The sequence below is a fragment of the Neoarius graeffei genome, chromosome 1, assembly GCF_027579695.1.
Source record: "Neoarius graeffei isolate fNeoGra1 chromosome 1, fNeoGra1.pri, whole genome shotgun sequence".
Taxonomy (NCBI): Eukaryota; Metazoa; Chordata; class Actinopteri; order Siluriformes; family Ariidae; genus Neoarius; species Neoarius graeffei.
This window is the reverse complement of record NC_083569.1, coordinates 546873-568832: the sequence shown is the minus strand read 5'-3', so window position 1 is coordinate 568832 and position 21960 is coordinate 546873. Positions and strand designations below refer to the sequence as shown.

The following is a 21960-nucleotide window of genomic DNA, read 5'->3' as shown; positions in this document are numbered from 1 at the left end:
GCCATGTTCTTTTTTAGATAGAAGAGGCTTTCTTCAGGCAACCCTTCCAAACAAGCCATACTTACGCAGTCTTTTTCTGTCATGAACTTTAACATTTAACATGCTAACTGTGGCCTGTAGAGTCCTAGATGTAGTTCTTGGTTTTTTTGCAGTTTCTCTGAGCATTGCACGGTCTGACCTTGGAGTAAATTTGCTAGGACGTCCACTCCTGGGAAGATTGGCAACGGTCTTGAATGTTTTCCCCGTCTGAATAATCTTTCTCACAGTAGAATGATGGTTTGGAAATGGCCTAAAACCCGTTCCAGACTGATGTGCAGCAACAACTGCTTCTCTAAGATCATTGCTGATGTCTTTCCTCCTTGGCATTGTGTTAACGCACACCTGAGTGCTCCAGACCAGCAGACTGCCAAAACTTCTGCTTTTTAAGAGGTGGCCACGCTGGCTGATCAATTAATCAAATTCATTTGATCAGCAACATCTGACCTTCATAATTTCTATGGAAGCAGTAAGGGCGTACTTAATTTTTCACACGCTGCTACTGCATTTTTGGCTTACCTTGTGTGAAATAAATAATGACGGTGAATATGCCGTGCGTTATTGGTCATCTGAGGTTGTATTTGCGTAATTTTAAGACCTGGTAAGGACCAGATGATTTTTTTTTTTATTATTATGTCCTGACGCTTAAAACCTAGACTTGAAAGAGGGTGCACTTTCTTTTTCACATGACTGTATATTATGGGATGGCTCACTCGCTGTGTCTTTGTGTGACAAAATGACGAATGCTAACGAAGTCGAATCCATGACTCAATGATATGGAAACTTTTATTAGGCCACGCCCCTTTTGCTGGACTACAATGAGGACGCATGGTGGTAGGCGTGTGCAGTATACCGTGCGAGTGAGGTTCCCCTGCACCAGTCCCTCAGCGTAAAGCTCCTCCTTAAAGCTGCGCACAAACTCCATCAGCTCGTCCACGCTGATCCCCTCCATCACGGCCTGGTGTTTCTCCACCACTGACCACCGCTCAGCCTCCAGGATCAACAAGCGCACGTCCCTGGACACACACACACCGAACAGCGCGAAATAAAGAAACGACATTCACCAGCCACTTTATTAGGAACACCCATACACTTCTGTCTTCTGCAGTTCTTTAACCAGCCGACGCATCAAATCCCGCAGATACAAATCAAGAGCTTCGGTTAACGTTCACAAAGTGCAAACATCAGAACGGGAAAAACTGTGATCTCACAGTGAAGTGTGACTTTCTTTCTTTCTTTCCCTGTGGTATGGGTGTGAGTTTGAGCCAGATCAGTGTGAGGTTTGAGTATTCCAGAACCTGCTCCTGATCTCCTGGGGTTTTCACACACAGCAGTCTCTAGAGTTTACACGGGATGGTGCGGAAAACAAAAAACATCATCGAGTGAGTGAGTGAGTGAGCGACAGTTCTGTGGATGGAAAAAACAAACGCCGTGTTGATGAGAGAGGGTCAGAGGGAAAGAGAGGTCAGCATGCACCAGCAGAAAGAAGAACACATCGGGTTCCGCTCCTGCAGCCAAGAACAGGGATCTTCTGCCCCTTTTCCACCAAAGCAGTTCCAGGGCTGGTTCGGGGCCAGTGCTTAGTTTGGAACCGGGTTTTCTGTTTCCACTGACAAAGAACTGGCTCTGGGGCCAGAAAAACCGGTTCCAGGCTAGCACCAACTCTCTGCTGGGCCAGAGGAACGAACCGCTTACGTCAGCGGGGGGCGGAGTTGTTAAGACCAACAACAATAACAAGACCGCGAAAGATCGCCATTTTTAAGCGACGAGAAGCAGCAGCTGTACAAACGCGAAGTCATCCATTATTATTATTATTGTTGTTGCTGCTGCTTCTTCCATGTTGTTTTTGCTTCGATATTCGCGCCAAGGTTTATGCAAACGTAGCGACGTAACTGACGTATACAGCGACGTAATGATGTGGCTCCGCTTAGCACCGCGAGCTATGGAAAAGCAAACTGGTTCTCAGCTGGCTCACAAGTTGAACGAGTTGTGAACCAGCACCAGCACTGGAACTGATTTGGTGGAAAAGGGGTATTAGAGTTAGGGATGTTAACCGATGACCGTTTGACCGGTGGTTGACCGAATCAACGTCAACCGGTTAATTTTTTTTTGGTTGTCGGTGAAAAAAAAAAATCAATCGTTTTGAAGCTGCCGATTTTGGAGCGGAGAACCTGGAATTCTGTGTTGTAAACGCTTGGGGCACGCCATGCGGTGTAAGGACGACAGCTGACAAATCAGAAACACCCATTCAGTCATGTCCCGCCCCAGTTGAACACAGCTGCCACTCGGCTAAAGAAAAAAGTGTAGACACAGGCTTTTTAGCTTACAAATTACTATTCTGTTTTTTTATTATTATTATTAGAAGGCGCATGGAGTTTAGTCCGGCCTTGGCCAGTGCATTCTGAAAGTATGTTTCGGTCTGTAGCCAACAATGCATGTTATTGCAGATCATATCGCTCCACACAAACTAAAGGCGCAGATGCCGACTTTTTCATGGACTGTAAGGCATTTGCTTATGGAGTAATTTTAATACAGAATTTACTCTGATGAAATTATTCAGACACTCCAACGCTCCCCCCCCCCAAAAAAAATCGGATCTGCACGAGCCGTGAAAAAGGCGCGCCGTTTGCATCCCTGTATAAACTCATAGGTTAACCGACTTTAACCGGCTAATGAGGCTCGGTGGTCGGTCAAGATTTTTTTTAGTTTTCGCCATCCCTAATTAGAGTCAACATCATGTTCCTATTAAAGTGGCCACTGAGTGTGTATAATCTATGTGTACTGAATTTGCTTTAACACCATTTTCCTTCAGTCTCTAAACATGACCAGTGTGTGTGTGTGTGTGTGTGTGTGTGTGTGTGTGAGAGAGAGAGAGAGAGAGAACACACTCACTTGGCGAGTTTCTCTGGCTTTATCAGGATGTTAAAGTAAGACTTCTTCAGCTGCTCTGTAAACATGCTGAAGACGTCCGGCGGCACTGAGAAACCAGCCAGATGATCCACGATCAGGTTAAACAGCAGCTGCACAGCAAACATCACACACAAACCAAGGTCAAGGTCACCTACTAACGTTTACACCGACCAGAAAAAGAACAGGAAGTGGAGAAAGAAGATGCTGAGCACGAAGACACGGATGATTAATGACAACAGTGAGGAACAAGAAAGGTGCAGAGGGAAGAAGAAAGAAGAGGAAGATGAGGAGGAAGAAAAGAAAGGAAATGATTATCAGTGTGAGGAGGAAAAAAAAAAAAAGAGAGAGACAGGAGGAAGAGACAGAAGAGTTTACAGTTTAGAACCGAGACACTTTAATGAGGTACGACTCGATTGGAACGTTCTAGAAGAGCTGTGTGTGTGTGTGTCTCACCCGTAGTTTATGGTTGAACCCTTTGACCTTGATGACGAGTCCGTGTTCCTCCGCTGTGAGTTTGTACTCGAGCTGAGCCACGTCCGCCTCGTACGCTGGTTCCGACACGTTATACAGCAACACGTTGACGAACATGTCAAACAGAACCAGACTGAGAGACAGAGAGGGTGAGACAGAGAGGGTGAGACAGAGAGGGTGAGACAGAGAGAGTGAGACAGAGAGGGTGAGACAGAGAAGACGTGAACAGACATTCAAAACACTTATGTTGTGAAATACTCCATGCTTACTTCTTCGGGGACTTCTGGATCAGCGGGGAGATGAGATGGAACCACACATAGGCTAACACACAGAGAGAGAGAGAGAGAGAGAGACCTTGGGTTGTGCACTTTTCTAGAACACAAGCTAGCATGGCGGTTAGCTAACTGCTAGCAAACTAGCTCACGTTATCAGAGTTTCACTTTACCTCCACGTTCTCTCACTGATTTATTAAGCCCTGTCAGAGTCCAACCTTACGTTACCATGACAACCACCATCTGCTCAGTCCTAACATTAGCTAAGCTAGCCGGCTAGCAAGATAGCTTAGCATGCAGGTTCTGAAGCTAAACATCTCCAGTCAGTCCATCTTTATCCCGCGGGACTGAGCGTGTTTTAGTTTATCAGACCGCGAGTGCTTCAATCTGATTATTCTGGGTTTTAACAGAGAATTATTACACTTTCAGGTGTATTTAAGGCACATGATTCTCTAAAAGCCACACACACACACACACACACACACCTTTAGGGATTTTGAATTTGTCGTCCTTCTTGTACCACACACACCCTCGGTCAGAGTCGGCGACTTTAACAGGAAACTCCGTGTCTTCACCGTCCAAGGGTTTTAGCATAAAGTCCGTCGCTGAGGAGAACAAAACACACAGCATTGTGAGCGAAAAGGCTGTGTGTGTGTGTGTGTGTGTGTGTGTGTGTGTGTGTGTGTGTGTGTGTGTGAGTCTCACCGATGAACTGGTTTTCAGCAGGAAGGTGGAAGTTTGAGTTTAGTTCGAAGTCTGAGGCCCAGCGATCGCTCCACTGCTGCTGGATATCTGCAGCACAACAGCACTACTTTAACACGCTAACACACACACCACGCTAACACATCCTGCGCTAACACACACACCACGCTAACACACCCTGCGCTAACACACACACCACGCTAAAACACCCTGCGCTAACACACACACCACGCTAACACACCCTGCGCTAACACACACACCACGCTAACACACCCTGCGCTAACACACACACCACGCTAAAACACCCTGCGCTAACACACACACACCATGCTAACAGACCCTGCGCTAACACACACACACCATGCTAACAGACCCTGCACTAACACACACACACACACACACACACCACGCTACACTAGCACACCCTGCGCTAACACACACACTATGCTAACAAACCCTGCGCTAACACACTACACTAGCACACCCTGCGCTAACACACACACTATGCTAACACACCCTGCGCTAACACACTACACTAGCACACCCTGCGCTAACACACACACTATGCTAACACACCCTGCGCTAACACACTACACTAGCACACCCTGCGCTAACACACACACTATGCTAACACACCCTGCGCTAACACACTACGCTAGCACACCCTGCGCTAACACACACACTATGCTAACACACCCTGCGCTAACACACTACACTAGCACACCCTGCGCTAACACACACACTATGCTAACACACCCTGCACTAACACACACACTATGCTAACACACCCTGCGCTAACACACTACACTAGCACACCCTGCGCTAACACACACACTATGCTAACACACCCTGCGCTAACACACTACACTAGCACACCCTGCGCTAACACACACACTACACTAGCACCCCCTGCGCTAACACACTACACTAGCACCCCCTGCGCTAACACACTACACTAGCACACCCTGCGCTAACACACACACTACACTAGCACACCCTGCGCTAACACACACACTACGCTAACACACCCTGCGCTAACACACACACTACACTAGCACACCCTGCGCTAACACACACTACACTAGCACACCCTGCGCTAACACACACACTACACTAGCACACCCTGCGCTAACACACTACACTAGCACACCCTGCGCTAACACACACTACACTAGCACACCCTGCGCTAACACACTACACTAGCACACCCTGCGCTAACACACACTACACTAGCACACCCTGCGCTAACACACACACTACACTAGCACACCCTGCGCTAACACACTACACTAGCACACCCTGCGCTAACACACTACACTAGCACACCCTGCGCTAACACACTACACTAGCACACCCTGCGCTAACACACTACACTAGCACACCCTGGTTTGGTGAATCGATCGAGTCAGTGAGTCTGTTGTTCATGGCTGAGATTAATCCCTCTCTACTCCAGTGAATCAGCGGAGTCAGTGAGTCTCCTGTTCACTCGGTCAGTGAATATACTGTAGTTCTGTCCTCATCTCTTCACTTGCGCACGAGATCATGTGACAAATTAGTTCAGCACTTTGTCATCTTTTACTAGTCTGTTCATCTCCATGGTAACACACACACACACACACACACACACACGTATTTTCAATCCAGAACTAAGTATCCTGATTCTGATACTTTAAAAAGTCTTCTTGTGTAAACAAAAGCAGGAAATGTTTACGATGATAGCCGATAAACGCAGACATGTTGAAAGCTGTAGCACGCTTTATGAAAGTGACGTCGATCCGTCCACCTTTAACACGCACCCTCGATGCTGTACTGAGTGCCGAACCACCGCTCCTGTAGAGGACAGAGCCCCTCGTGTTCCGGAGACAGCAGTAACAAGTTCACTTTATCTGGAGTGAGGAGATTTAGGATGGAGCCGATCACCTGATACACAAACAGGAACAAAACACAGCGTAGCTTTCGCTAACTACTGATCTCCACTCACACCTTTACTTACATATCCTGGTCATTAACAAGCTAACACAGGCTAACTAGCGTTAGCAAACAATTATGCTAGCACTAGATTGTTCATTTGCTCAGTGGTGTGTGTGTGTATACCTCAGGATTAAACTCGAACAGTAGCTGATCTCCGGCCAGGAAATCCTCTTTAGCGAACAGCTGCATGTTCTCACACACGTCCTCCACGTACTCAATCGGATCTGTCTACACACACACACACACACACACACACACACAGATAATGCTATCAAAAGTCAACATTTCCAGCTAACAATCACACACAGTGCTGAAGATCTGTCATTTTCACACACTGATAATGCTAACAAATGCTAAAGTTACTCCAAGAATAACGTTTCGCCTTTCACTAGCGCATGAATGCTAATAACAAAATCATCACATATGCTAATGTGTAAATGCTAACGAGCGTACCTGTTCCTGGTAGCGGAACTCATTAGCTTCAATCTTCTGGATTTCCTCATAAATTCTGCACAAAACATCAGCAGTTAAGAAGAACTGAACGGAACGTCTGACTCCGTGTGTGTGAGTTTATCAGGTGAACACAGACGAGCGCGTGATAACAGGAAGCTTCTTACCTGCGCTGAGGGCCGACACGCTGCAGCATCTTCACGTACTGAAACACCAGATCCACCACCTGCATACCAATTACACACTTAACTACAATAATTACACCAATTACACCTTTAACCACACTAATTACACCAATTACACCTTTAACCACACTAATTACACCAATTACACCTTTAACCACACTAATTACACCAATTACCCCCTTAACTACACCAATTACACCTTTAACCACACTAATTACACCAATTACACCTTTAACCACACTAATTACACCAATTACACCTTTAACCACACTAATTACACCAATTACACCCTTAACTACACCAATTACACCTTTAACCACACTAATTACACCAATTACACCTTTAACCACACTAATTACACCAATTACACCTTTAACCACACTAATTACACCAATTACACCCTTAACTACACCAATTACACCTTTAACCACACTAATTACACCAATTACACCTTTAACCACACTAATTACACCAATTACACCTTTAACCACACTAATTATACCAATTACCCCCTTAACTACACCAATTACACCTTTAACCACACTAATTACACCAATTATCCCCTTAACTACACCAATTACACCTTTAACCACACTAATTACACCAATTACCCCTTTAACTACACCAATTACACCTTTAACTACACTCATTAGACTAATTACACCCTTAACTACACTAATTGCACCATTACCCCTTTAACTACACTAATTACACCAATTACACCTTTAACCACACTAATTACACCAATTATCCCTTTAACTCCACCAATTACACCTTAAAGTACACTAATTACACCAATTACATCTTTAACCACACTAATTACACCAATTACATCTTTAACTACACTACACCTTAAAGTACACTAATTACACCAATTATCCCTTTAACTCCACCAATTACGCCTTTAACTACACTCAACTCCACCAATTACACCTTAAAGTACACTAATTACACCAATTACCCCTTTAACTACACTACACCTTAAAGTACACTAATTACACCAATTACACCTTTAACTATACTCAACTCCACCAATTACACCTTAAAGTACACTAATTACACCAATTACCCCTTTAACTACACTACACCTTAAAGTACACTAATTACACCAATTACATCTTTAACTACACTAATTACACCAATTACCCCTTTAACTACACTACACCTTAAAGTACACTAATTACACCAATTATCCCTTTAACTCCACCAATTACGCCTTTAACTACACTCAACTCCACCAATTACACCTTAAAGTACACTAATTACACCAATTACACCTTTAACTACACTACACCTTAAAGTACACTAATTACACCAATTATCCCTTTAACTCCACCAATTACGCCTTTAACTACACTCAACTCCACCAATTACACCTTAAAGTACACTAATTACACCAATTATCCCTTTAACTCCACCAATTACGCTTTTAACTACACTCAACTCCACCAATTACACCTTAAAGTACACTAATTACACCAATTACACCTTTAAATACACTAATTAGACTAATCACACCCTTAACTACACTAATTTCAACAGTTACACCCTTAACTACACTAATTACATGCTTAAATACACTATTTACACCAATAATGAAAATATAATTGGTGTAATTTATAATCCCTATGATGTGTTCCCTATGTCATGTACCCTGTGTAGTGTTCCCTATGTTGTGTCCCCTGTGTAGTGTCCTCTGTGTCATGTACCGTGTTGTGTCCCCTGTGTAGCGTGCCGTACCATGTAGTGTGCCCTGTGTAGTGTCCCGTGTACCCTGTGTAGTGTACCCTGTGTAGTGTCCCGTCATTTGCCCTGTGTAGTGTACCCTGTGGAGTGTTCCCTGTGTAGTGTCCCGTCATGTCCCCTGTGTAGTGTCCCCTGTGTAGTGTTCCCTGTGGAGTGTCCCGTCATGTCCCCTGTGTAGTGTCCCCTGTGTAGTGTTCCCTGTGGAGTGTCCCGTCATGTGCCCTGTGTAGTGTCCCCTGTGTAGTGTTCCCTGTGGAGTGTCCCGTCATGTCCCCTGTGTAGTGTCCCCTGTGTAGTGTTCCCTGTGGAGTGTCCCGTCATGTCCCCTGTGTAGTGTCCCCTGTGTAGTGTTCCCTGTGGAGTGTTCCCTGTGGAGTGTCCCGTCATGTGCCCTGTGTAGTGTCCCCTGTGTAGTGTTCCCTGTGGAGTGTCCCGTCATGTCCCCTGTGTAGTGTCCCCTGTGTAGTGTTCCCTGTGGAGTGTCCCGTCATGTCCCCTGTGTAGTGTCCCCTGTGTAGTGTTCCCTGTGGAGTGTCCCGTCATGTCCCCTGCGTAGTGTCCCCTGTGTAGTGTTCCCTGTGGAGTGTCCCGTCATGTCCCCTGTGTAGTGTCCCCTGTGTAGTGTTCCCTGTGGAGTGTCCCGTCATGTCCCCTGTGTAGTGTCCCCTGTGTAGTGTCCCCTGTGGAGTGTTCCCTGTGGAGTGTCCCGTCATGTCCCCTGCGTAGTGTCCCCTGTGTAGTGTTCCCTGTGGAGTGTCCCGTCATGTCCCCTGTGTAGTGTCCCCTGTGTAGTGTTCCCTGTGGAGTGTCCCGTCATGTCCCCTGTGTAGTGTCCCCTGTGTAGTGTTCCCTGTGGAGTGTCCCGTCATGTCCCCTGTGTAGTGTCCCCTGTGTAGTGTTCCCTGTGGAGTGTCCCGTCATGTCCCCTGTGTAGTGTCCCCTGTGTAGTGTTCCCTGTGGAGTGTCCCGTCATGTGCCCTGTGTAGTGTCCCCTGTGTAGTGTTCCCTGTGGAGTGTCCCGTCATGTCCCCTGTGTAGTGTCCCCTGTGTAGTGTTCCCTGTGGAGTGTCCCGTCATGTCCCCTGTGTAGTGTCCCCTGTGTAGTGTTCCCTGTGGAGTGTCCCGTCATGTCCCCTGCGTAGTGTCCCCTGTGTAGTGTTCCCTGTGGAGTGTCCCGTCATGTCCCCTGTGTAGTGTCCCCTGTGTAGTGTTCCCTGTGGAGTGTCCCGTCATGTCCCCTGTGTAGTGTCCCCTGTGTAGTGTCCCCTGTGGAGTGTGCTGTCATGTACCCTGTGTAGTGTACCCTGTGGAGTGTACCCTGTGGAGTGTCCCGTCATGTACCCTGTGTAGTGTACCCTGTGTAGTGTACCCTGTGTAGTGTACCGTCATGTACCCTGTGTAGTGTACCCTGTGTAGTGTACCCTGTGTAGTGTACCCTGTGGAGTGTCCCGTCATGTACCCTGTGTAGTGTACCCTGTGTAGTGTACCCTGTGTAGTGTACCCTGTGGAGTGTCCCGTCATGTACCCTGTGTAGTGTACCCTGTGTAGTGTACCCTGTGGAGTGTACCCTGTGGAGTGTCCCGTCATGTACCCTGTGTAGTGTACCCTGTGTAGTGTACCCTGTGTAGTGTACCCTGTGGAGTGTCCCGTCATGTACCCTGTGTAGTGTACCCTGTGTAGTGTACCCTGTGGAGTGTACCCTGTGGAGTGTACCGTCATGTACCCTGTGTAGTGTACCCTGTGTAGTGTACTCTGTGTAGTGTACCCTGTGGAGTGTCCCGTCATGTACCCTGTGTAGTGTACCCTGTGGAGTGTACTGTGTAGTGTACCCTGTGGAGTGTCCCGTCATGTGCCCTGTGTAGTGTACCCTGTGTAGTGTCCTGTCGTGTCCCCCGTGTCGTGTCCCCCGTGTCGTGTCCCCCGTGTCGTGCAGACCTGGTAGAAGTTCTGGAAGCCTTGGTCAGTGAGTGTGATGTTGATGCTGAAGATGGAGTAAGTGGAGTTTTGATCAAACCCTGTCTCACTGTTACCACCATACAGAGCCAACGCCCAGCACCTACACACACACACACACACACACACACACACGCAAATATATATCTCATAGGTGTACATAATAAAAGTGTGTGTGTGTGTGTGTGTGTGCGCGCGTGTGACGTACTTCTTCCGGAGCAGAGACAGGATGCTGCCGGCTCCCTCATGACCGATAAGCCAGGCAAGATAGTGTAACGGCTTCACCCTACAACACACACACACACACACACACACACAGTGTGAAATCATACATCAGTCCAGGTAAATCATTTGGTCTTCAGTAGCCCGAGTATTTTTGCCGAGCGGTACGGTGGTGCAGTGATTCTTACTGTGGCCTCACAGGAAGAAGGTTCTAGGTTCGAGCCTCATGGCTGACTGAGGTCTTTCTGTGTGGAGTGTGTATGTTCTCCCTGTGTGTGTGTGTGTTTCCTCCTCCGGATCTCCAGTTTCCTCCCAGTCCAAACACGTGGATTCGGTTAACCCTGCTCCTCTAAACCCCCCAGAGGTGTGCATGTGAGAGTGTGAGTGTGTGTGATGGTCTCTGCGTAGCCCTGCGATAGATCGGTAACCTGCCCAAGGTGAACCCCGCCCCTCACCTGGAGTCAGCTGGGATTGGCTCCAGCTCACTAACCACCCTGAGGGATAAGCGCTATAGATAACGGATGGATGGATGGATCCATTATCCATTCAGGTAATTTAGTTTGAGTCACGAACCTGAACCAGACTGTGATGCAGCGGGCCAGGAAGAGGAGTTCAGGTACGTTAACGAGCCCAGATAATACAGTTAGCACAGGTAAACCTTTTACTTGAGTAGTGTAATGTGTACAGTACCTATAGTGTTTCTCCTGAGGGGGCAACGCCCACGTGATGGTGAGGGAGTGTTCTTTTCTCACAGGCACCACTGCAACACACACAAAGTTCTCAAAGGTGTGCTTTTATGAAAAGTGTTGAAAAGACAATGTGAATGGTTGTGATTGGGGTGTGTGGACTGGGACACGCCCACAGTGGACTGATGATGGAATATATAATGAATAGTGTGTGAGGACTGGGACACGCCCACACGCCTTTACCTCGGTACAGTTTGTTGAAGGCGGGAGTGTTAAACGGCTCCAGCAGGTGAGAGAAGTCGGGTTTGGCCAGACCACTGCAACATCAAACACCTTTTATTAGCATTATTATTATTATTAAAGAAAGAAAGAAAACAACAACAAAAAAAAAAGAGTGAAAAGAAAGAACAAAAAAAAAAACCATGAAGTAAAGAAAGAGGAAAGCAAAGCTGCTGATTGGCCGGCTGCTGTAACAGCCATGATGACATCATCGTCTGGAAATCCGTCAGCATGTTCAAAACTCGCCGGTTCTGTCCTCATCCAGTAATCAGTAGTTTTATTAGCACTCGACTCATGGTCGTGTCCTAACAGCCCTCAGTACACTTCTGCTACTCACTTGTTAGGGATGTTGCTGAAGATCTCTCTGACCCACTGCTCCAGAGTGTCCAGGGTCTCTGAGGGACAAACAACACCAAACACACACAAGGGTTCCATTAGGGCTTTCCAAGTGCCCTAGGACAAAGTGTGCACTCCCATCACACTGGCTAAGTAGCTAGCAAGAGTAAGAACGGATTTACTAAACAGTTAGCCAACCAAGTAGACATTAATGCAAATTACCTGGTTTATCAATTAGATAGCATGCTAACTAGCTGCTTTGCTAACTAGCCTGTCTAACTAATACTTTCACTCAAGCTGAAAGTGTTAAAGTAACAGAACGGGGGAAGTGTATAAGACAGAAACGAGACGTAGCATTAGCGTACTTGCCTTTGGACTGTACGGCTAGTGTCATGTAGTGAGCGGAGTAGTGTCTCTTCCAGAACTTTCTCAGACGCTTGTACACGTTTATCTTGTTTTTCTTCGGCTCGGTCTTCAGAGTCTGTGCGTTCCCTTACACAGTAAAGTAGACCTCGTTAGGGCACTGGCTTTATGAGGATATTTGGGACACAACAGGTCTGTTAGCATGCATGAAACGCAGATTAGCAAAAAAATAAATAAATAAATAAAAACAAAGAAAGGAATTTAATAAAGGGAAAAAAGAAAGAACAACAAAAATGTTTACATGTCATGACACAATGCTAACGCTTCTCAAAATGGCGGAACCCACGGGCGCTGACGTTAGCAGTTGTTGCTAAGTGTAGTTCAAGTGTCACTTTAGGCTTCTTAATAATCATGTATTAATCATCTCTGAGGTAAATTTTGATGTTCCAGATGTTTCTGTCTCATTTCCACAGTCACTTATCAAAGTGGCTACATAGCTAACAGCCACGTGCTAGCATGTTAGCATGCTCATTCACTTCACCAGCAAGAAAACAACAATACACTCCTTACAGCATCGTCTTTTCTGGTAATTTTCATATTTTTACAAAATAATAATAATAATAATGGTTTTTTTTGTCTCTTTATTTGGTGTTGATTTTGTGACGCTGCCCGTCAGCCTTACTGTTTAAGAAAACAAGAAACACTTGTGAATCTGGTGCGGCTTGTTTGGAAGAATATTTTCCTGATGTAAATAATAAAGAGAAAACTAGCATACACGCCAAAGCAGCGAGAGGACGGACTTTACTGTTAGCATAAATATTTAGCACTTGCTCAGTGTTAACCTACACGATGTAATTTACGTAACGAATCGCAGGCCGTGACACACGTTCAGTTGGTGACGTTACTCGCGTTAGCAGCTGTGTAAGCGAGACATGCCCGGTGTGGACAGTTACCCCAGCAGAACTTGGCCATGGGGTGAAGAGGTTTAGCCAGACTGCCGAACAGCATCTCCTTACGGTGCGAGTCCGACGGCTTCGCTAACTGATACTCTACAACACACACAAAAAAATTAAACATTTACACAAACTTTCTTTCTTTTTTTTTTCCAGATCCTGAGTTTCAGTATGTTACTAAAAATAAACTGTCGTGGAACCTGATAGATTTGTAAAGTGCTACACAAACGCAGGGGTGGAGAGATTAGAGCTCAGCTCTCAGAGGTTAGTTTTAAAGCTCAGATCCGTTAGCGTCTCACGTTACAGCGGAATCGATCTCAGCTCATCAGGGTTTTCTGTTAATGGTTCAAACACACAGCGCTACATGACCTTAAACACACTCGCTTCTCTCTGCTAGTCTGGTCATGTAGTTACTGCACTGCTCGACTCACGGCATTCAATTACATTCCAGCTGAGTCGGTTTAAAACACAGACCTGAGCTACACCCTGAGCTAATTAACTCATCAGTTGTTCATCCCTGTTAATGATATGCTAATTACATTCTAATAACATGCTAATGTGTAGTCACGCTGCTTGGCGTGCGTTTCCTCACCGCTGTCGATGGCCTCCACCTCTCGCTCTATGGCGTCTCTGATCATGAGAGGACAGATGAAGAACTGAGCCCATCTGGAAAAAAAACACCATAAACATGGCACAGTGTAGAGTGTACACTTCTGACTCTAATCTACGGTTCTGACTCTAATCTACGGTTCTGACCAAATTACAATTCTGACACTTATTTACGGTTCTGACTCTAATCTATGGTTCTGTCACTTATTTATGGTTCTGACTCTAATCTACGGTTCTGACCAAATTACAATTCTGACACTTATTTACGGTTCTGACTCTAATCTATGGTTCTGTCACTTATTTATGGTTCTGACTCTAATCTACAGTTCTGACCAAATTACAATTCTGTCACTTATTTATGGTTCTGACTCTAAGCTACGGTTCTGACCAAATTACAATTCTGACATTCTTACGGTTCTGATTCTAATCTACAGTTCTGACTCTAAGCCATGGTTCTCACCAATTACAACTCTGACTCTAATCCACGGTTCTAACCAATTACAATTCTGACACTTATTTATGGTTCTGACTCTAATCTACAGTTCTGACTCTAATCTACAGTTCTGTCACTTATTTGTGGTTCTGTCACTTTTATGGTCCTGACTCTAATCTACAGTTCTGACTCTAATCTATGGTTCTGTCACTTATTTATGGTTCTGACTCTAAGCTACGGTTCTGACCAAATTACAATTCTGACACTTTCTTACGGTTCTGATTCTAATCTACAGTTCTGACTCTAATCCACGGTTCTCACCAATTACAATTCTGACACTTATTTATGGTTCTGACTCTAGTCTACAGTTCTGACTCTAATCTATGGTTCTGTCACTTATTTATGGTTCTGACTCTAGTCTACAGTTCTGACTCTAATCTATGGTTCTGTCACTTATTTATGGTTCTGACTCTAGTCTACAGTTCTGACTCTAATCTATGGTTCTGTCACTTATTTATGGTTCTGACTCTAATCTACGGTTCTGACCAAATTACAATTCTGACACTTTCTTACGGTTCTGACTCTAATCCACGGTTCTGACCAAATTACAATTCTGACACTAGTTTACACTTCTGACTCTAATGTATGGTTCTGACTCTATACCCCAGTTCTGATGATTCTGAGCCTCTTTACTATTCTGTGTGTTTTATTATTCTGAGCCACGACTCATGAACCTGTCAAGGGCTTCTCGAAATCTCTTCCTCTGCACATCAAACTGGAACACAGTCCTCTCACAGTCGGTGGAGGCGTTATCACTGCCGCCGTGTTTCTTCAGGAACCCGTCAAATCCGTTCTCACGCGGGTATTTCTCACTGCCCATAAACACCACTGACACAGAGAGAGAGAGAGAATACAAGCATATGATCTTATGATTTGGGACAGAGCCCATTTATTTGTTTCCATGTACAGAGATCAGGGAATGTTCTGGAACTGCAGATGCAGCAGGAAAACTAGAGCCACACCACAGATTACAGAGCACAGAACCTTCTAGAGGGACGCTTTAAAAAGTTACACGGAGGACTCAGAGTTGATTTTAGTGGAACTGAGGGCACTAGAACTGCACTCAGGAAGAGGATCCCAGAAAATATGTCACACTAGATGAAATAATCTCTACAGTAAACTGCTCACGTCTACACTTTCCGGGTTTTTAATTTCCTTTTGTTTTAATGGACTGTTTACTCTCCCAGAGGAATTCCTGCGGGATCCGCTGTCCATTAAAACTAAATAAATCCCCTGCACAGAGTGAACCGTGTGGAGACCTGCGCTGTGGGAAAGAGCACTTTTACTCAGCTAGGTCAGAGTCGGATCAGAACCGCACGCCGGCTCGAGGACACCAACCCACACCTGTGTTCTGAACATGGTGGAACAACATCCCAGAAGCTGAGAGATAATGAGGGCAACGTTGATGTGCTTCCAGGCTGTGCACTCTCGGTTCCAGCAGCAGTGAATCCAGCAGAGCTGTGTGTTCTAGTTTTTATCGTATTCAGGGGATTGTCTTACTTTCACACTCCGCTCTGTGCTTTGTAATCACGGGATTAAACAGACAGACACAGAGATGCAACCAGAAGGTTCTAGAGTCATACTGAGGGTTACAGGGGCACATCTGTACCTAGTACACACACACACTACATACAGCACGAAGGGAGGTGTGAGCGATGGTGTGATATCAGTGATAAGGTGGACGTGTTTACACTCACTGTGTTCCAAGAAATGCGCGAGTCCCGGCAGATCCTCAGGGTCGCTGAAACTCCCCACACCGATACACAGAGCTGCTGCTGACTGTCTCACACACACACACACACACACAATGTGAACAAAAAGACTGAGAGGAAAAAACCCACACCAGCCACATGATTATGACGTCCCACAATTCTGACCCTATTCGGTTTCCATATTCGGTCATGGTTTCTCGTCTCCCTCTGAACAGCGTCCACGTCTTTCTTACTTTCTGTTGCCTTGTTTATGTTTTAACAGAAATAGCACCGCTGGACCCCTGACTTACTCTCACTGGCGTCCATTTTGTTTACTTTGTTAGCTGTAACAGTATAGTAGCACGTGTATTAAGGGTGTGTGTGCATGTGTGAGAGACGGACCTGTTTCTCTGAATCCTTTTTCTTCTTCTTCATCTCATTCTCTTCATCATTGTCCTGCTCATCATCATCTTCCTCTGACTCATCATCTGTTCCTTCTCCTGAATCATATTCCTCCTCCTCTTCCTCCTCCTCTTCCTCCTCCTCATCATCGTCGTCATCATCATCCGAGTTCCCTTCAGAGACGCTGAAGTCTGAGATCAGCAAAGCACGAAGGCCGTTATTCAACTCTATATACCTGAGAGACAGACAGACAGAGAAAGACAGACTGTTAGTGTAATGGAGACGGAGAAACAGAGTCAGAGAGAGAGAGAGACAGGTGTGAACATGTGTGTGTGTAATAGAAATATGATATGTATTGTTCCCACAAGGCCTGCACAGAGATCAGCAGAGTCCACTCTACTTCCTGTCTTCCCCTGTCCTTATTTGGTCATTGTTTCCTGTTCTGGTTATTCCTGGGTTTGACCTGCTCTCAGGTTTATCCTCACTCCACCCTCGCGGCTCACTGAGCCGAGGCGTTACCTGTACTGTTTGGGGTCACTGGGTGATTTGATGATGTCATCGTCCCCTCGGTTCTCCCGCTGTGCCGGTCCTGGGCTCGGTTCTCCTCGGTCCGGAGCAGCACTCTGAGCTGACACACTCCCCACACTCTGCTTGGACTTATTGGGCATCTTAGCACAGAGAAGTGCGCACTACACCCAGAGAGGAAGGGCATGAAACAAGGGAACGAGTGAAACTAGTCAGAAGGTGCACACACACATATATACACTAAAACACACACTAACAGCAGCTCTAATCTTCTTGCAAAGCTGAGACACGCTTGTTAATGAGGGGACAGATGTGTTAGAGCAGGGGACACACACACACACACACGAGTTAAACCCAGCACAGCCCCGAGCGCGTGTCCGTTATGCTGGACATCAGCTCTACAAGCTTCTACACACTACTACCCACTTCTACACACTACTACCCACGTCTACACACTACTATCCACTACTACACACTTCCACCCACTTCTACACACTACTACCCACGTCTACACACTACTACTCACTACTACACACTTCTATCCACTTCTACCCATGTCTACACACTACTACTCACTACTATCCACTACTACACACACTTCTACCCACTTCTACACACTACTATTCACTACTATCCACTACTACACACACTTCTACTCACTACTATCGACTACTACTCACTACTACACACTACTACACACTTCTACTCACTACTATCCACTACTACTCACGTCTACACACTATGATCCACTTCTATATACTACTAATCACTACTACACACTTCTACTCACTACTACCCATGTCTACACACTACTACTCACTTCTACTCACTACTATTCACTACTACACACACTTCTACTCACTACTATCCACTACTACACACTTCTACTCACAACTATCCACTACTACTCACTTCTACTCACTACTATCCACTACTACACACTTCCACCCACGTCTACACACTACTACTCACTACTATCCACTTCTACACACTACTACCCATGTCTACACACTACTACACACTTCTATCCACTATGATCCACTTCTACATACTACTACTCACTTCTACTCACTATTATCCACTACTATCCACTACTACTCACGTCTACACACTACTACTCACTACTATCCACTTCCACCCACTTCTACACACTTCTACTCACTACTATCCACTACTACTCACTTCTACTCACTACTATCCACTACTACTCACTTCCACCCACGTCTACACACTACTACTCACTACTATCCACTTCTACACACTACTACCCATGTCTACACACTACTACACACTTCTATCCACTATGATCCACTTCTACATACTACTACTCACTTCTACTCACTATTATCCACTACTATCCACTACTACTCACGTCTACACACTACTACTCACTACTATCCACTTCCACCCACTTCTACACACTTCTACTCACTACTATCCACTACTACTCACTTCTACTCACTACTATCCACTACTACTCACTTCCACCCACGTCTACACACTACTACTCACTACTATCCACTTCTACACACTACTACCCATGTCTACACACTACTACACACTTCTATCCACTATGATCCACTTCTACATACTACTACTCACTTCTACTCACTATTATCCACTACTACTCACGTCTACACACTACTACTCACTACTATCCACTTCCACCCACTTCTACACACTTCTACTCACTACTATCCACTACTACTCACTTCTACTCACTACTATCCACTACTACTCACTTCCACCCACGTCTACACACTACTACTCACTACTATCCACTTCTACACACTACTACCCATGTCTACACACTACTACACACTTCTATCCACTATGATCCACTTCTACATACTACTACTCACTTCTACTCACTATTATCCACTACTATCCACTACTACTCACGTCTACACACTACTACTCACTACTACTCACTTCCACCCACGTCTACTCACTACTACTCACTACTATCCACTTCTACACACTCCGATCATCTGTATGGGAAGTGTAGAAAGCTCGCGCATACCGGCCTGAGCGGAAGTCTGCTCCAGCACGTGCGCGTCAGAATGTTTCTTAGCATATCACATGATTTCCGGTTTACACACGAGCGCAGTTATTCCGGTAAACAGTGTGCCAGCAGTGTTACAGCTATTAGTCTCTCTCTCTCTTACACTCTCACTCTCTCTCACTCTCTTACACACACACACACACACTCTCTCTCACACACACACACTTACCTCGGCCTGACTTCACCCTGCTCTCCTCTGATTGGCTAAAGCCCCGGCAACAAACCCGGCTCTGATTGGCTCAGACCGGTGCACTGAGACTGCGGTGTGTTTGTGGATATGCAAATATATCACACTCAAAGTTATTGATTCTATTTATGAAACATTGTTTGTTTGTTTGTTTGTTTGTTTGTTTACCTACTGTGCAGAAATTAATAACGGTTGGTCTTTATGCCAATTCAACCCATCAATTTAAATTTTATTCTCAGTAACAACTTGCAATGTCACCATGTTTAAAATGCACACTTATATCCTCGTAAACATAAATAATGACAGTTACTGACAGGACTGAAATGAGCTCAGGTCTCCTCTCCCTGGGATTCAGGGCTGCACTTCATCGATTCCACCACCAGGTGGCGCTCAGAAATGCCTTCAGCACTCAGTGTTCCCGGGGTTAAAGAGCCCTGACTGAAATCACACCAATTCATGAACTCTGTTTGCGTTTTAATCAGGTTAAAGGTTTAGAATATTAATGTAATATTAATGAAATATAATCCTGTTTGCACTGACACAGTGTACTTTAGCATTAGCTCCACTGTGTCTCCAAATCACAAACAAACCACAGAAGGTGCCACGTCATTCCGAAGCGAAGGAAACCTCAAGAAAACAAACATTAGATGGTGGAATGTGTGAGAAAGAAACATCATTTACAAACACCTCGTTTACGGGGTGAAAATAGGAACAGTGTCGCTCAGTAAGTGGGAAACTGGACACTGAGTTTAATTTGTTCATGACAGAATAATTTAGCGACAGCTAGCAAAATGAAGGCTCGCCTGTTTTATACAGCGACAATGAAAACATCAGGACATTCCTCTGATGAGAAACAGGACAAAAACAGAACGATACCAACAACAAAATGACCCCACGCACGCACTTTATGGTCACCAGGAAGTGAGACGACGATTAAAACCTCTTAAAAGCCTGGCACGAAGACAGGCCACGGCTTATAGATTGGAAAAGTGGAGGGAGAGCAACCACTGAACACCCAGTGAGGCCCGGCCACGCCCAAGTGAAAACCTGCCCAGTGGAAGAACCCTCTCTAGAAAACACTGAGAGACAATCTCCATAAGTGTGGATTCATCAGCAGTGCTGAGTCTCCTGTACACCATGGACCACATCCTCTGTAGATGCCTACTGGGACCCACATTCTCCAACCAAGACCTGATGGAAGTAAACGACACCACTCTCCTTCGGATACAGCAGTGGTGTGACAAGACACGATGATGATAAGGAACATTGACACTTTTCTCAGATGTGTCAATGATTTACTTGCAAAAGTCCAAAGCTACTCTTAGTGTAAACCTAATTAACATGGGTGAGATTTGTTCATGCGTCACAACTCAAAAATGTAAACACCAAGTGAAATCGTCACGTAAAAACTATGTACATATATAGCCTGGGCCCGCCCATCCTAAGCATGACGCAACATGAGGGCCTGTTGCGAGCTTAGTCTAGCCAGGCAAGCTATCTACAGCTCTTCCAAGCTACCGAAAAATCGGGAACCAATCAACTTTGAGCATCTCCAACGGCCCTGGGTAGAGGCGTGTTCAAGGCACTGACGTAGTAGAACTGCGACCGGAAGCCATAGATTGTTTACAGAATCTATGCCGGAAGCGCTTCATTCACGAATGCTGTATTGAAAGTATTCAACGGGAAGTTCTCATTGAAAACGGAGCAAAGAGCAGCCCTGGAGGTATTTATTGAAAGGAAGGACGTTTTCGCCTTGCTCCCGACCGGCTTCGGTAAGAGTTTAATCTACCGGTTAGCCCCGTCGCGTCACATACGTCAGAGGAAAGAGTGATGTGATTGGTTTAAGCTTCGTCACAGCCTTTTCTGGCTTCGACCAGTAGCAAACTGAGGCATTTCAGGGAGGCGGGTCAACCACGGGCTCTGGGAAATGGTTGGGCTTAATATCTTGGCCAGACCAATAGCTCGTAGAGCTTTGCAGTCGCGTTAGCCAGACTAGTACATATACACTTCCCGTCCACTTTTTTAGGAACCCCCCATACATCCCTCTGCTGTTTTCTGCAGTTCTGTAATCAGCCGATCCCTCGACAGCAGCACGACGCATCAAATCCCGCAGATACAAATCAAGAGCTTCAGTTAATGTTCGCAATGTTCAAACATCAGAATGGGAAAAACTGTGATCTCAATTTTTGTGTGACTTTCTCTCACTGTGGTATGGGTGTTGGTTTGATCCAGATGGATATTTTTGGTTTGAGTATTTCAGAAGCTGCTGATCTCCTGGGGTTTTCACACACAACAGTCTCTAGAGTTTACACAGAATGGTGCAGAAAACAAAAAACACTGAGTGAGTGAGCGGCAGTTCTGTGGGTGGAAACAAACGCCGTGTTGATAAGAGAGGGTCAGAGGGGAATGGACAGATTGAGGTGGTTCGAGCTTTTTTTTTTCCTCCAGGAAGG

The 21960-nt window shown here is 45.5% G+C and overlaps 1 protein-coding gene across 5 annotated transcripts in view; it reads right to left on the bottom strand.

Annotated features, from left to right (window-relative positions):
• Positions 1–21960, bottom strand: part of nrd1a (nardilysin a (N-arginine dibasic convertase)) — a 36795-nt gene that overhangs the window by 11813 nt on the left and 3022 nt on the right. Inside the window, exons 1-23 of one of the 5 annotated variants that reach the window (XM_060927320.1) lie at positions 19490–19546; positions 17250–17419; positions 16731–16965; positions 16335–16416; positions 15312–15465; positions 14128–14201; positions 13536–13631; positions 12589–12711; positions 12221–12278; positions 11848–11921; positions 11609–11678; positions 10905–10982; positions 10679–10799; positions 6980–7038; positions 6816–6870; positions 6486–6590; positions 6188–6311; positions 4395–4481; positions 4175–4294; positions 3687–3738; positions 3400–3550; positions 2929–3056; positions 890–1052 (exon numbers count right to left, since the gene is read on the bottom strand). In XM_060927320.1, the coding sequence (XP_060783303.1) occupies positions 890–1052; positions 2929–3056; positions 3400–3550; positions 3687–3738; positions 4175–4294; positions 4395–4481; positions 6188–6311; positions 6486–6590; positions 6816–6870; positions 6980–7038; positions 10679–10799; positions 10905–10982; positions 11609–11678; positions 11848–11921; positions 12221–12278; positions 12589–12711; positions 13536–13631; positions 14128–14201; positions 15312–15465; positions 16335–16416; positions 16731–16965; positions 17250–17398 (2358 nt within the window). In that variant the 5' untranslated portion in view covers positions 17399–17419; positions 19490–19546. Of the gene's footprint in view, positions 1–889; positions 1053–2928; positions 3057–3399; positions 3551–3686; positions 3739–4174; positions 4295–4394; positions 4482–6187; positions 6312–6485; positions 6591–6815; positions 6871–6979; positions 7039–10678; positions 10800–10904; positions 10983–11608; positions 11679–11847; positions 11922–12220; positions 12279–12588; positions 12712–13535; positions 13632–14127; positions 14202–15311; positions 15466–16334; positions 16417–16730; positions 16966–17249; positions 17420–18227; positions 19174–19217; positions 19250–19278; positions 19470–19489; positions 19547–21960 lie in introns of those variants that run through there. The other 4 variants (XM_060927312.1, XM_060927338.1, XM_060927328.1 and 1 more) reach the window with 4 other exon arrangements.